At 47.2% G+C, this 15,824-nt stretch overlaps 1 protein-coding gene across 1 annotated transcript; it reads right to left on the reverse strand.

Annotated features, from left to right (window-relative positions):
- Positions 1–253: 253 nt before the first annotated feature.
- RAMP2 (receptor activity modifying protein 2) lies at positions 254–11,056 on the reverse strand. Its single transcript, XM_028703593.2, has 4 exons — positions 10,608–11,056; positions 5,218–5,340; positions 3,698–3,794; positions 254–1,867 (listed from the first exon to the last, which is right to left on the reverse strand). Exons 1-4 carry the CDS (start codon positions 10,654–10,656, stop codon positions 1,615–1,617), a joined length of 522 nt encoding a protein of 173 aa, XP_028559426.2. The 5' UTR covers positions 10,657–11,056; the 3' UTR covers positions 254–1,614.
- Positions 11,057–15,824: the final 4,768 nt, after the last annotated feature.

Here is a 15,824-nt window from a genome sequence, read left to right on the forward strand (position 1 = left end):
TCTAAATCTTCTTTTTTTGTAATATGGATCGATTTTGGATTGTTTTTGTTGACTGTTTTGCTTTGTCTTTAAAATCAATAAAGCATAAAAAAGACTATATGTGATTTTGGCTTTAGGCGTGCAGAGGCCAATTTATGGGAGCGTGACTGGTTTGGTTGCACTGAGCATAGAGCCTTGCGGCTGCCGTAGGAGTGCTGTAACGGTGTTGATCTAATAAATAAGGGAGGGATAAGAAGGACCCTGAACCCATATCTTGTATGTAAATACACAGCTTTATTGGTTTATGGGGTCAATAGAAACTTCATGCACTTCGAGAGCAGCAGAGAAGGGAGGAGGCTGTATGGAGCTTTGCTACGTAAAAGGAGGAGGCCTAACTTGGTCTGCTCGCATCTATTGTATAATCTTTTAACTGTCATGGTTTATCACAGAATTGTAGAGTTGGGACCCCAAGGGTCATCTAGTCCAACCCCCTGAAATGCAGAATCACAGCTAAATAATCCCCAGCAGATGACCACCCAACCCTCTGGAGACCAATTCTGTCAATTCCCAGAAGCTAAGGCACCAATTCCCAGAAGCTAAGACAGTTAGACCCCATTAAAAATCCCGAAGCTTATCTGTTAGGGTTGATGGGCAAAGATATACCACATATGAAAAAAAATAAATCTTTTTATATGCAACAACAGCTGCCAGGGTAGTGATTGCTACTAAATGAGAATCTCAGGACATATCAACAAAGGAAGATTGGATTTGTAAATTAAGTGAGTATATAGAATGGGCAAAATTAACTTCAATTATAAGATATCAATCGAATCAGAAGTTAGGAATGGAGTGGAAGTATTTCGAAGATTATATGTCAAAATAGTGTTCTAAAAATGACGTGTTAATAGGCTTAGAATGAAAAATGTAAGCAATAACAAAACAAAGAAAGAAAGGAGGAAAAATCAGAATTTGACAAAAATAATTTATTACAGAAGGGAAAAAGGTAGAAAGAAATATAAAGAGGTCGAATTGCTGTGGGGGGAAGAAGAGGGTGGGTGGGTGGCAGTGGCGTAGCGTGGGGGGTGCAGGGGGGCCTGGCCGCACCGGGCGCAACATCTGGGGTTAGGGCAAATCCACAGGTTAGGGGGCGCAAATCCACAGGTTAGGGGGCGCAAATCCACGGGTTAGGGGGCGCAAATTACTTGCCTTGCCCCGGGTGCTGACAACCCACGCTATGCCACTGGTGGGTGGTGTATAATTATGCAGCTGTTGTAATTTAGATATTATATTTTATGTGAGGGAATCATTGGGGATTTGGGTTATTATGTATATATGTTAAGTTTCAATAAAGATCTGGGGGGGGGGGAAGAGCTGCTTATGTCAGCTGCAGACGTGCGTTTGCTTCAAGGACGAAAGGTTCAGGGGTTTTCCCTTCTGTGCCTCCTCCCGTTAGTAACAACTCGTAAAATGCCCCAAGACTTTCCCTGTTCAAAGTCTCCAGATTCAGCCTGGCTCATCCCAGGGTGTGGTGTCAGAGTAGAAGGGCCCGATCCCATGGGAAGCAAGGGAGGAAGATTGTGACGGCGTTGCAAGCCGCTGGACCACAGGGACCCCGGCTACTCGAAGGCCGGGGACTCAAAATTTCATTTCGCCATCCTTGCTCTTCAGAACAACCAGGGTTACCAAGAAAGGGATGAGGCAGATGGGGGTGATGATCAGAGGCAGCAAAATGTCATCCGGGGGGTCCTGAAGGGCGTTGCGCACGCTGCAGTTGAGGAAGTACACCCTGTGGCCATACGTGATGTAGTTGTGAGCCAAGGTGTTGGGATAACCGTACTTCAGGCGTTCTGCCCATCTTTCCAGGCACTCTCGCAATTCATTGTATGGCCTGTGGAGTTGATCAACAGAGGGAGGAATTCAGGATTTGGAGCATTAGATACAGTAGAAACTGGGGGAAGCTGTGCTCTTAACCCTCAGAAAGAAACCTTGCACTATAACCTTTCCAAAGGGTGGTGCTGTGGGTTAAACCACAGAGCCTAGGACTTGCCGATCAGAAGGTCGGCGGTTCGAATCCCCGCAACAGAGTGAGCTCCCGTTGCTCGGTCCCAGCTCCTGCCAACTTAGCAGTTCGAAAGTGCAAGTAGATAAATAGGTACCACTCCGGCGGGAAGGTAAACGGCATTTCCGTGCGCTGCTCTGGTTCGCCAGAAGCGGCTTAGTCATGCTGGCCACATGACCTGGAAACTGTACGCCGGCTCCCTTGGCTAATAAAGTGAGATGAGCGCCACAACGCCAGAGTCGGCCACGACTGGACCTAATGGTCAGGGGTCCCTTTACCTTTACAACCTTTCTAAGTGGCTATTAAAATGTCTGCCTTCACAGGTGGAAGAATCCTGTGTGAAAGGCGGGGAAGGGGAGACCTCACAGGTGAGAGGCTGTGAGGAGAAGAACGATCCCAGGTGAGAGCTGGGGGGCTCACCTGTTTCTGCATGGGATAAAAGTTAAGGTGCCACAGTGAGAGAGGACTGGTGTAGTTTTCTTTCTCTTTTCTTCTTCATTTAGTTCCCTTTCTATTATTTCTTGTAGATTAGTTTGTTTTTCTCTTATTGTGTTGTGAAAATCTCAATAAAAGTATTCCTGAAGGAGCGTCTCCATCCCCATCATTCAGCCCAGACACTGAGGTCCAGCTCCAAGGGCCTTCTGGCAGTTCCCTCACTGTGAGAAGTCAAGTTACAGGGAACCAGGCAGAGGGCCTTCTTGGTAGTGGTGCCCTCCCTGTGGAACGCCCTCCCACCAGATTTCAAGGAGATAAAGAACTATATGACTTTTAGGAGACATCTGAAGGCAGCCCTGTTTAAGGAAGTTTTTAATGTTTGGTGTTGTTGCTTTTTTATTACTGTTACTGGTGTTCTGTTGGGAGCCACCCAGAGTGGCTGGGGAAATACAGCCAGATGGGCGGGGTAATAATAATAATAATAATAATAATAATAATAATAGTTGTTGTTGTTGTTAAAAACTTCATAGTAAAATGTCTGCCCACATTTCTCACCAGCTCTCCTGCTGTAGAAACCTTGCGCCTTGCAGAAGGATTTTGAGCCACATTCTGCATTTGGGGTGGTCATGTGTCTGACTTTACAGGGGTCAGTCATCTATTAGAAGGGCTGCCCTCTGTTTGAATGAGTTCTCTTGCTGAAGAGCTGTCATGTGGCCAGCATGACTAAACCGCTTTTGGCGCAACGGGACACTGTGACGGAAACCAGAGCGCACGGAAAAGCCGTTTACCTTCCCACCAAAGCGGTACCTATTTATCTACTTGCATTGGCATGCTTTCGAACTGCTAGGTTGGCAGGAGCTGGGGCAGAGCAATGGGAGCTCACCCCATTGCGGGGATTCAAACCGCCAACCTTCTGATCAGCAGGCCCAAGAGGCTCAGTGGTTTAGACTACAGTCTAAATATCATCCCTATTATTATTATTATTATTATTATTATTATTATTATTGCTGTTCAGATAAACAGCATGTAACATTTGATTTTGGCCTTAAGACTGTTATCGATACATCTCAAAATTTCTTTATGAATTGTGGCAGAGTCAACATCTGAACGTCGTAACTCCAGAATTTCATATTCCTTATTTGACCCCCGAAAGAAACTGGCACAACTTTTGTTTACCACTCTCAACCACCCCTTAGCGAGTGGAAAAGCTCAGTCCTTCATTACCTTCTAATGACCATCCACTCACACCAGTGCTCCTCTGTGATGTTGGCCATCTGCTTCTCAAAGTCTCTCCAGCAATCTGCCACGAGGATACTGTAAACTAGAGGGGAGGAAGCAAAGCATAATGAGTTTGTGTTTGCATGGTGACGCAGGATGGTAAGGTTAGCGGTGGAGGAAGCAGGGGTCTGGCTGTGTCGTGTGATACTGAAATCCAGCGGTGGAAAGGAGGAATTGTGAAGAAATCTGCACATGGGCCAACGAGTGAGAATACAACCAACATTCTGCCTTCTGAGGTACATGCCTATTGCACAGGCAAGGAGGACGCCCCCATCTCAAAAAAACAAAAACAAAAAACAGGCAGTCATTTGTTTATCTATCGAATCAAATAGCACAGCAATTTTTCAGGACAGCACTGAGTCAACATTTTCACTTGTCTCTTCTCAAAGTGGCTCGCAACGGCAGGTGTATGGAAACAGTTATGGCTGCAGGGTTTCCCAAAGCGAATCGCAGGTTCTGGGGTGCCAACTTGAATAAAATATTGGGGGGGGGGGCAGGTAAGCCGCACCCCGCATAATCAGTTACAAGATGCGGCACGCACACACCATTTGAATGGTAATGCCCACTGACTTGGGGGGCCCCAGCCCCCTCAAATATTTTATGGGGGGCAAAGGGACCCCAGTCTCTAGGATTTGGCTGCTATGCACAGGTTCGTTCAATGGGAACCACTGGGGGAAAAGGTGAGGTTCCAATTTTTTTTACTGCAGCCTGGGACAGTTATTTCAGGTTGGAGCAGTTCTGGGGAATGCAGGGGCCCTGAGAAAGAGTGGATCAGGGCCGGCCCAAGACATTTTGGCGCCTGAGGTGAACGCAAAATGCCATCTCCCTCCCTGCCATGGAATCAAAGGTGAGTGAACATATGCATTAAGAGCAAAGGGGGAATAAAGATCTAAATTGGGGTGTGCTGACCCTGTGAATCCTGCCGCCTGAGGCGGTTGCCTCATCTTGTCTCATGTGTGGGCCGGCCCTGTTTTGGTGCGCCAAACAATGTTTTCTGCTTTGAGATGTAAACAGTCAGGTTTGTACTCTGGGGATACTCTTGGATTGGTGCTGAAAGCAGAGGTGACCTCAGCAGCTCATTTTCAAACTTAGGCCAGAAGTGGGGAACCTGTGGCCTTCCAGATGTTGTTGGACGCCAGTTCCTACAAGCCCCAGTTTCCCACAAACCCCTCCAACTGGAGGGGTGGAAATCATAGCTGTCAACGTTTCCCTTTTTAAAAGGGAAATTCCCTAATTCCAAATAGGATTCCTCACAAGAAAAGGAAAAAGTTGACAGCTATGGTGGAGATGGTCACCCACCATAACCTCAGGAAAGGCCTCTCTCAGACAAGAGGACTAAAGGAGCCATGTTCTGAGCCAAAGCGTCCTCATAACAAAGGGCATGTCACGATGTGTCTAGAGGGAAGAAAAGGCGGGCTGTACATACTCAGAGGCATCAGAATTTCTGGGCTTTGCTATCATCTCACCATCGTCCAGGCTCAGCTTCATTTCGGGGCCCAGAAATGTAGCGTTTGGTCTTCCTTCGAGAGAGACACTGGCATTGCCAGGAGCTTCTGTGGTCCCATTATGAGCATCGAGCCTGGTGGCCACTGCAGGTGAGAAAGAGAGAGAAGAAGGAATGCAAGAAGAGTGGGGACAAGTGGATATTTTGGAACAGTCCCTCTGGAACATAGCTGTCAACTGTCCCTTATTTGGCGGGAAAGTCCCTTATCCCAGCGCCGTGTCCCGCTGCTGTCCCTTATTGATGATGTCCCTTAAATTTCCTGGGTTTCAGAGGAAGCAGCTCCTCTCCCTCCCTCCCTGCCGGCCAGGGAGGAGGGAGGCTCCAACTGTGTTGCTTGGCTGCGTTGCTCACCCAATAAGGAGTCTAAGAACGACTGGGGGGTGGAGCTTGCATGCCTTGTGCCAATCAAATCGGCCGCGTTGCCTGGGGACTCGCCTTTGCTCAGCACTTCCCAGCGGAGAGGTGACGGTGGTTTTCCGTGCTGCATCCCCTTTGCCGGGGTGCTGCGCTGTGGGAACCACCGCTTGAGGCTTTGTTTGGCTGCTGGCCTTTGGCTCAGAGGGGCTCAGAAGTTGAACATACCTGTGCTTGGAAAATCCCTTATTTTGGCTGCTGATCCCTTATTTTCGAGGCTGCTGGTCCCTTATTTTCAAATCTGTAAGCTGACAGCTATGCTCTGGAACCGTTGAGGGAACGGAATCGGGTTCAGGACAAACATGTCTGGTATTCCAGCAAGCAGGCTAGATATTTGGAGCACAGCATTGGCAAGGTGGGAAAGAGTTAAGCACTCCTTCCTGCCTTCTAAATGTCCCTTTCCTGAAGCTCCCCCCCACCCCACCCCAATGAACATGTACTTAGCCAATGCTTTGTAGCCTGCTAGAACAGGAAGGTTTCCTCCTTCACTTACTTCCTCTGGAGTTTAAGAAGCTGCTACAGCCAGGGACAGGGCATCGTGTACAAAAATCAATGTGAACTGTGGCGACTCTGCAAATGAGTTGTGTTTACGCTGGGCCATGTCTACCGCTCTGAGATTTTTGAAATATCAATATATAGTTGTGAGTTTGGTTTTTTTGCAGGGGGTGGGTGTTAGGCTATATTCCTGAGTCCCTCAAAATTCCTGGATCCGGCAAGAGAGACTCTTTATTTATATATATATATATATTTTACAAAGTAATAATCACAAATAAATAAGAATAAAAATGTGCACCCCACCACCGAGGCCATTCCGTTATAACTATCCAAACTACCAAAATTTCAATACCTCTTGCGATGGTTTGATCCCTTTCCATTTTAACAGTACAGATTCTACAAACACCTTCCATATCTCCTCGAACTCATTTGTCCTGCATATTCCCCGTCTTACCTTAATGGCAGGTGTTAATTTGTCATTGATTGCTATATCCCACACCTCTTTATACCATTCTTCCATTTTATATTCTGCTTGCCCCTTCCACTTCCTGGCTATCATAATTCGTGCAGCTGTCGATAAATTTGTGAGCAAGTCCTTCCTAGCCTGCGAACCTTCCACCCCGTTGTAAATTGTTAATAATGCAACCTCTGGACAAGAGGGGCTCTTCTTACAGTTGTTGGTTCAAACCCCACGTTGGGCAAAATATTCCTGAATTGCAGGCAGTTGGACATAGATCAGGGATGTCCAACAGGTCGATCGCGATCTACTGGTAGATTCCCGCAAGGTTTTGGTAGATCGCAGCCAATCTCTGGCTCCCCTTCCTTCGCTTTGCTAAAACTGACTCCTACCCCACCCCCTCGCCCTGCTCTCCATTGTTGTTTGATCTTTGAAAGGGAAGATAAAGCTTTCTCTGTGCTGCTGTTTTCATCCACAGCAATCTTTTTTGAGTGACTTTACCCCTTTGTCCCTTGCCTTTAACACCCCCAAAACGGGGTTCTCCCCTCCCTAAAAAAAGCGCAACAACCTTGAGCTGCTCCCTCCCAAAAGGGGCTTTTCTCCTCCCTAAAAAAAGTTCAACAACTGAGCTGAATCCCCCCAAAACCCCCCACTGCCAGTTTTTAATTCTGATGGTAGATCGCAGCCTCCTGGGAGGAGGATGCAGGATAATATGAGATTGGTGATAGATGCCATAGAATATCTAGACATGAACCCAGGCAGCCTTCGTCTTAAAGGTAAAGGTAAAGGTACCCCTGCCCGTACGGGCCAGTCTTGCCAGACTCTGGGGTTGTGCGCCCATCTCACTCAAGAGGCCGGGGGCCAGCGCTGTCTGGAGACACTTCCAGGTCACGTGGCCAGCGTGACAAAGCTGCATCTGGCGAGCCAGCGCAGCACACGGAACGCCGTTTACCTTCCCGCTGGTAAGCGGTCCCTATTTATCTACTTGCACCTGAAGGTGCTTTCGAACTGCTAGGTTGGCAGGCGCTAGGACTGAGCAGCGGGAGCGCACCCCGCCGCGGGGATTCGAACCACCGACCTTTCAATCGGCAAGCCCTAGGCGCTGAGGCTTTTACCCACAGCGCCACCCGCGTCCAGCCTTTGTCTTAATTGATGCCAAAAAGGCTTTTGATAATGTCTCATGGTGATTTCTGGGAATTGGTCACCCCTGACATAGATGATCCTCGTGGCCCCTTCCAATTCTACAATTCTATAATTACTTTTGATTCCATTGTTGAAGTTGCCAGGCCAGCTTCTTGGTAATGTCCCTAAGGCATTGGTATAAGAAAGGAAGCTGCTCTGTGCCAGAGGGCAAATGGGTGGCCCCCTCTTTCACCCGGCTGGTAGTGAGAAGAATAAAGGCCAGAGCAGGGATGGAAGCAGGCTTCTGGCAGAAGCCAGAGAGTGAGAGCCAGGCCTGATTTCTGCTTGAATCCAAGGCTGTGGCTAAGGGGGAAGCAAGACCCTCTGGGGTGTTAATGCTGTGAGCCTCTCCATCATAGGCTCAGGTTGTACAGATGTGCAAAATAAACCATATATCAGAAAGACACTGCAGTCTCCGCTGTCCCTCATTCCAAGGAATCAGAGCCCTGGGTAAGTGCTTCGAACCCCTGGGGTCTTGCACCTATTGGGCTGGTATGCAACAATACAAATGCTTTTAAATAAATGAATTTCTAGCTGCCACATTTGAGACTGTAGCTGTGTACACACAATATCTTTATTGGACATTCAAAGCACCTTTTTTGCCCCTTGAGGAATTCTGGGCCCTGTAGTTTGTTCAGGGGTTTCTGGGAATTGCAGCTCAGGGATTACAGCGCACAGAATTCTTTGAGGGAAAGACTGTGGTTTGAATGCCCTTTAAAGGCATAGTACGTACGCAGCCTGGGACGACATTTTCTTGACCGGGTTCTGTTTGGGCTGTGAGCGTACTTGCATTTCCTTGTGGCGTATAGCTGGAATCACTTTCTTGTGCCATTCCGGGCAGATTTGCTCGATAGTCACTTTTTCTGCAAAGCACCTCTTTCTGTATTCCGCCTGCTCTTGTGGCACGCTGTAGTTTAGATCATGTGAGTTGATCTCTGAGAGAAATCAGGTGGGCGGCCATACCTGGCAACAGAAGGGATCTGGCCCCTTCAGCGCTGTAATTCTAGGAATGTTCGGTGCCCACCTGAAGCTGAACTGGCTTGCAGCAGGCAGGCGAAAGCCCCGTCAGAAATGCCCCCATGAAGGCACTTGAAGGAAGCCTGCATGGTGTAGTGGTTAGAGCTGTTGACCAAGGATTGGGAAGATCCAGGTCTCCACTCAATCATAATACGCACTGGGTGATACTGGGCCAGTCACAATGTTTCAGTCTAATCTACCTCACAGGGATGTTATGAGTTGGGCTGGGCGATAATCTGGTTTTCAGCATCACCAGCTAAACTTCATGATACAGTGATACCTTGGGTTAAGTACTTAATTTGTTCCGGAGGTCCGTTCTTAATCTGAAACCATTCTTAACCTGAGGTACCATTTTAGCTAATGGGGCCTCCCGCTGCTGCCACGCGATTTTTGTTCTCATCCTGAGGTAAAGTTCTTAACCCGAGGTACTACTTCCGGGTTTGTGGAGTCTCTAACCCAAAGTGTTTGTAACCTGAGGGGTTACAGACTCCGCTAACCCAGAAATAGTACCTCAGGTTATGAACTTTGCTTCAGGATGAGAACAGAAATCGCACGGCAGTGGCATGGTGGCAACGGGAGGCCCCATTAGCTCAGGTTGAGAATGGTTTCAGTTTAAGAACGGACCTCCAGAACGAATTAAGTTCTTAACCTGAGGTACCACTGTACTGATATATTACAATGTCTGAAATAAGGGTGGAGCTATGTAGAGGCATTGGCTGACTTCGCGATTTTCCCCACATTGTGACATTTGCATGGCACACACACACACACACACACACACACACACACACACACATATCATGGTCAAAAATTTTGAAGCCAATATCATGATATGGTATTTGAAACCGATTTGGGACGATATATCAATATGTCCCCCAGTCCTATTTATGAGGCTGAGATGCAGGCAGAGAAGACAACCATGCACATTGCCTTCAGCTTCTTGGAGATATAAATGTAAGAAATAATAAATTCACATAGGTGAGATAGCCCTGCAAAAAACAGTTCATCACAGGAGTGTTGTTTCCCTAGAGAAGTCGCTGTAAGCCTCAACTTGGAAAACGGAGGAAGTCGCCCAAATATTCAATAACATAGAAAGAAATTGCCTCCTGCCTCAGAGAAGGGCAAATTCTCCCAAAGCTCCTGTACCTGAAAGTGTGGCTGGGCTGAGTATTTGGGAGTCAGAAATGCCAGCAAAACTGGAGTGAGAGGGGAAGAAAATGACAGTGGGGGGTTTATCTAGATCCAGTGCTTTTTTTCTTTCTTAAAAAAATGTTTAGGGGTACTCTCATTTTCCTACTCATCTTGAAATACTGCCCCTCGATGAGGCCAGACTTAAATTTACAAAATGTTTAGGGCTTTGCGTACCCCTGCAAACACCCCCCCCCCGAAAAAAAACACTGCCTAGATCTCTGGGACCTAATATGACTTTTGACTAGCCCTACTGAGACTGCGATGAACCTGGCCAGAAAAAGCACTGGAAGACAGCGTGAAAGCAGGACACGCTGTGAGTCTGTGTCTACGCAGAGAGTCCAGAAGCTACCTCAGAGCCGGGACAAGAGCTAAGAAATCCAATTCTGATAAAAAACAGGATCTGAGACAAAGAGTCTGAGAACTCTAGCTGACCTGCGGAGACTCTCAGAAGGGATACCCATCTCCCTGCGATGGACAACCTGTTGAGGGTGGAGATGATCTCTGTCCTCCACAGCTCCGAGAACCCAAGCCCCTCTCGGCTGCTGAGCAGAAGCTTTCTGCTTCCCACCCGACGGCCACCCTGAAGTGCTACTCACCTGTAAAGACCACCACCACCAGCAGCAAGGGCAGACACCGGCCATCCATCTTGGTACAGCCTGCCACTCTCAGCACAGCTGCCTGCTTCCTCCTGACCAGCTTGAGATTTGAATCGGAATAACAGGAAGCGCCTCCTTTCCTCTGACAGGGCTGGTGGTTGAGAGTGCAGCCGACATGTGAAAAATGAGATCCAGGAGCAAGCCTGGCTCCCAGGGGCTTTGCTTCAGTCAGGCTCAGTTCTCCTCCCTTGCTCCCACACCCATGCGGAGGCACCGGGACCCCTGTAACCTCGGGGCAGCCACCTCGGGTCACCCTGCCAGGCAGCAGAGGAACGCTCTCCTCCGCAGCCCTTCCAACTTTTACAAGGCCCAGCCGGCCCTTGGATTGGCAATTTCCGAGTCGTTTCTGTCTGCCGGGTTGTGAAATCAAAGAAGCAGCTTGAAATGGGTAGCCAGGGCAGAGGGAAGAGAGGGGAACGCCTCTGGAAGCGAGACACTGGCTCTCTCTCTCTGTGTGTGTGTCTCCCGCGTGCAAAATCAGACAGGGGACAAGCAGCCCCGGGGGCAACTCTGCACATCTGTGCAACTCATCTGACTCACGCTTGGACGAGGGTTTGCAAGACGACAGGAACAGACGCGATGCACAAAGTTGCTTCAAAGTATAGCGACAGGGAAGATTAGGGAAAAGGGATACTGCAAGTTTATTTTTTCATTAAATGCTTTATTGGTTTTAAAAGCAAAACAAATACAAAGCAATACACAACGATCAACAAAGGGCAATAACCCAATATCAACACTCGTTACAAAAAGGAGAAACGATTGAGTTCACACGTCACAAATTCTAACATAACTTCCAATCCCCCCACTGTGATTCCTAAATTACACTACAACTGCACTTTATCCCTCCTAGGTTGTTCGATTGTGTTAATTTTGTAAAGTTATCTTATTTCGTGCAGAAATCAATCCAGGCCAAAGAATTGAGATTTTTACAATGTTTTTTAAATATTCTCTGTAAATATTCCACACTCTATTAAATATTTGATCTGTGTGGTCTCGGAATCTGGCTGTCAATCTTGCTAGCTCTGCATATTCTAACGTTTTATTCTGCCAGTCTAATTTTGAGGGAGTAGAATCTCCTTTCCATACTTTAGCAATTAAAATCCTTGCTGCTGCTATTGCGTACATTAAAATTTTCCTTACCCTTTTTGGAATTTCATTGGTCATTATGCCTAGCAGGAAGGCTCCAGGCTTCTTCGAGAAATAACATTTAAACATTTTTTAAAGTTCATTATATATTGTTTTCCAAAAATCCCTGATTTTTTTTGCAGTTCCGCCACACGTGGCTCATAGTGCCGTCTCCAACAGATGTTTTATAGATGTATACATTTTGGCCAGTTTTATAGGTGTTAAATACCATGTGGTCTGGTCTGGAGTGTCTGGAGGCAGTTGGAAGATGGATGGTGGCTAACAGATTGAGGTTGAATCCTGACAAGACAGAAGCTAGACTGGTGACTGGGAGCGGCCGCCGAGACCACATAGCACCAGTCTTGAAAGACCTACATTGGCTCTCAGTACGTTTCCAAGCACAATTCAAAGTGTTGGTGCTGACCGTTAAAGCCCTAAACGGCCTTGGTCCAGTATATCTGAAGAAGCGTTTCCACCCCCATTGTTCTACCCGGACACTGAGGTCCAGCACTGAGGGCCTTCTGGTGGTTCCCTCACTCCGAGAAGCCGTTACAGGGTACCAGGCAGAGGGCCTTCTCGGTGGTGGTACCCCTGTGGAACGTCAAAGAGAACAACAACTACCAGACTTTTAGCAGACATCTGAAGGTAGCCCTGTTTAGGGAAGCTTTTAATGTATTACGGTATTTTAATGTTTTGTTGGAAGCCGCCCAGAGTGGCTGGGGAAGCCCAGCCAGATGGGTGGGGTATAAATAATAAATTATTATTATTATTATCTGTAGAATATTTTCATGAAATTCTCTTTCAATTCGTAGCACGCAGTGAATTTAATGTCCTCCCTCCACAAACTTTCCCATGATTCCATTTTGGGGAAAACACCCAAATGGGATACTGCAAGTTTAAACACAGCTAGACATGTCTTGGGGAAGAAGGGCTGCTCTTCCCAGTAACTCAGGAGGTTTTCTTGTATAAGTACACAAGACTTGTATCTCAATCCGTGGGTAAAGGATTCGGGGTATAATATTCAGATCACAGATTGGGAAAGGTTATGGAAAACAGATTTGAAATTCATGGCACGTTTTATGCTGAAAGAAAATTATATAAAAATGATGTACCGGTGATATTTGACTCCCTCTCTTTGTTCACTCAGCCCAGGGGTGGAAGGTTAACGGACACTTCACGGATATGCAGGGAGTGGTCATCCGCTGTGGAAAGAAAAATACAGATTGCATTTAAAGAAGTCCTTTGCCGCTCACTCTGTGTCTCTGCTTTCTTTGTGCCAATATTGCCCTTATGACAACCTCGTTGGACTGGTCATGTTGTATTCGGATGCCCGATTATTGTCTTCCAAAGCAACTACTCTATTCCAAACCTAAAAATGGAAAGCGTAATGCTGGGGGTCACCAAAGAGGTTTAAAGACTCTCTCAAGGCAAATCTAAAAAAATGTAGTATAACACCAACAACTGGGAAACACTGGCCTGCGAGTGCCCCAGTGGGAGAACAGCCTTCACCAAAGGTGTCATGGGCTTTGAAATATACTTGGAGTCGAGAGTGGATTTCATGCTCTTTATTCCGCTCATAGTGGTGAGGAGGAATGGAAGTTCCCCCAGAATGTCTGCTTTATATACATTATTTACACAATGGGCCCCACGGGATTGGCTAATTCTGGGATTCACCTGTAGGCCAATCAGGTTGCGGATTCCCTTCCACCTGAAGCTGGATTGGGTGGCTCCTGTGGACTGATCAAACTGCTGCATTCTGGACCCTATTGTTCTAGGACCAATCAGACTGCTGTATTCTGAATCCTATTTTTCTAGGACCAATCATATTGCTGCCTTTTGGATCCTATTCAACTCAGTACATAACAGGCTTTAAAGACGCTCAAACTCAGGACGAAAGGGAGAAACAAGCTAAGAGGAAGGTACATTTGGCAAACCCTCACTGTGATCGACTCCTGGCCAGAAACCTATGTCCCCACTGTGGGAGAATGTATGGATCCAGAATTGGCCTCCACAGTCACTTACGAACTCGTTGTTAAAACCGTGTTTATGGAAGACAATCTTACTCGGCTACGAGTGATCGCCAAAGAAGAAGATTAAAATAGGCGTCTCTCTCACTCCATCTAAACTTGCCTTGTGCAAGCATCAAGCAGACACTAAATGCTGCCACCGTGTGACCTTATGTGACTCAAAGCACTTACGCACTCTGTGCTCTCATCCCTCCTGGATCACCACACAGGGGAAGAGGTTGTCCGCAGAGGTTGCCTGTGTTCTGAAAGCACACAGAGTGTGGTTTGCACACTCTCAGCTTTTTACTCTTCACCACATCCTTGCTAGGGCAGCCTGCTGGATGCCACATTTGGACATAACGGACATGATATTGTTACAAGCATGAAATGAAGTCAGTTGCAGAAATCACTGGTGGCCCTACATCCACAATTGCAATCTCATTGCGCATGCATCGTGTGCACACTGTAGAAGACTGAGACACTGTTAGTGGGCAGCTCCCTCTGAAGGAGGGCTGGGCTATATTTTGGAAAGAAAAAAAACCTGAATTTTTATGCCCCACAAATAACCCAGAGATGCATTTTAAATAAAAGCACACATTCTACTCATGTAAAAACACGCTGATTCCCGGACCGTCCGTGGGCCGGATTTAGAAGGTGATTGGGCTTGATCCGGCCCCTGGGCCTTAGTTTGCCTACCCATGGCCTATTGCATAATAGATGCCTGTAAAAGCACCCAGTGGACCTCACTGGGGAGGGACATCACTTCTACCACTTGGACTATCTCTCGCTTGGACTACTGCAATGCGCTCTACTGCAATGCGTTCTACCTTTGAAGATGACCCGGAAATTACAACTAACCCAGAATGCGGCAGCCAGACTGGTGACTGGGAGTGGTCGCCGAGACCATATAACACCTTGAAAGACCTACATTGGCTCCCAGTATGTTTCCAAACACAATTCAAAGTGTTGGTGCTGACCTTTAAAGCCCTAAAGGGCCTCAGCCCAGTATACCTGAAGGAGCGTCTCCATCCCCATCGTTCAGCCCAGACATTGAAGTCCTCCTCCGAGGGCCTTCTGGCAGTTCCCTCACTGCGTAAGTGAGGTTGCAGGGAATCAGGCAGAGGGCCTTCTCGGTGGTGGCGCCCGCCCTGTGGAACACCCTCCCATCAGATGTCAAGGAAATAAACAACTATCTGATTTTTAGAAGACATCTGAAGGCAGCCCTGTTTACGGAGGTTTTTCATGTTTGATGTTTTATCTTGTTGTTAATATTCTTTTGGCAGCTGCCTCAAGTGGCCAGGTGGGTAAGGTATAATAAACAAACAAACAAACAATAACAATAAGTATTATTATTATTATTATTAGTATTATCATTATACCATCGCTTGGGAAATGCTGAGGGGAAGGGGAGTAGATCGCACCAATGCACACTATTTGGTAAAGATGCCAACCTGTGTTTAACAACAGTGCAGATTGTAGCTGCCAATTTACTGAATGCTATGGCACGAGGGTGTGTACAACTACAAAGCACTTGCTCCAAGGGAAAGTGACCGCTCGGAGTGTGCTTCATATGCCCACGACCCTTGCCTTTGCCCTGGCTCTCAGCGCCACCCTATAATAAGTGACTGTTATCACCAGAAGCAGCAATCTGGTGGCACTTTAAAGATTAGCAAATTTATTGCTGCATCAGGTTTTGTGGAATAGGCTCCACACGCATGAAGCATGATCCAAAACAAACTAGCAAACTACAATTTCTAGGATTATTTAGAACAGAGAGCAATGAGCTTTGGAGGTGGTGGACTGCCTGAAATGCACATTCTCTAAGTTGCCCCATTTCCCAATAGGTGTCACAAATTACTTCTTCAGGGTGAGGGGAAACCAGCTCTGTGCATGCTCAGAGGCATCCTCCTCTTTGGGCAACACTGCAAGGCACGCAAGGCTGACAACCAGAACAAAAACAGGGCAGGCTTTTAGCAATCGGTGGAGTGAGGAGTCTACCTCAGGCATCAGTCGCTGGGGTAGGGCA

The sequence above is a fragment of the Podarcis muralis genome, chromosome 13 (assembly GCF_964188315.1).
Source record: "Podarcis muralis chromosome 13, rPodMur119.hap1.1, whole genome shotgun sequence".
Taxonomy (NCBI): domain Eukaryota; kingdom Metazoa; phylum Chordata; class Lepidosauria; order Squamata; family Lacertidae; genus Podarcis; species Podarcis muralis.

Excerpts from the sequence above, each read along its gene's own strand:
- RAMP2 (XM_028703593.2), bottom strand. The coding sequence starts at position 10,656 with ATGGATGGCCGGTGTCTGCCCTTGCTGCTGGTGGTGGTGGTCTTTACA. Across the intron at positions 5,341-10,607 it reads GGTGGTGGTGGTCTTTACAG|TGGCCACCAGGCTCGATGCT; the intron begins GTGAGTAGCACT and ends TCTCACCTGCAG. Across the intron at positions 3,795-5,217 it reads GAAGCTGAGCCTGGACGATG|TTTACAGTATCCTCGTGGCA; the intron begins GTGAGATGATAG and ends CCTCCCCTCTAG.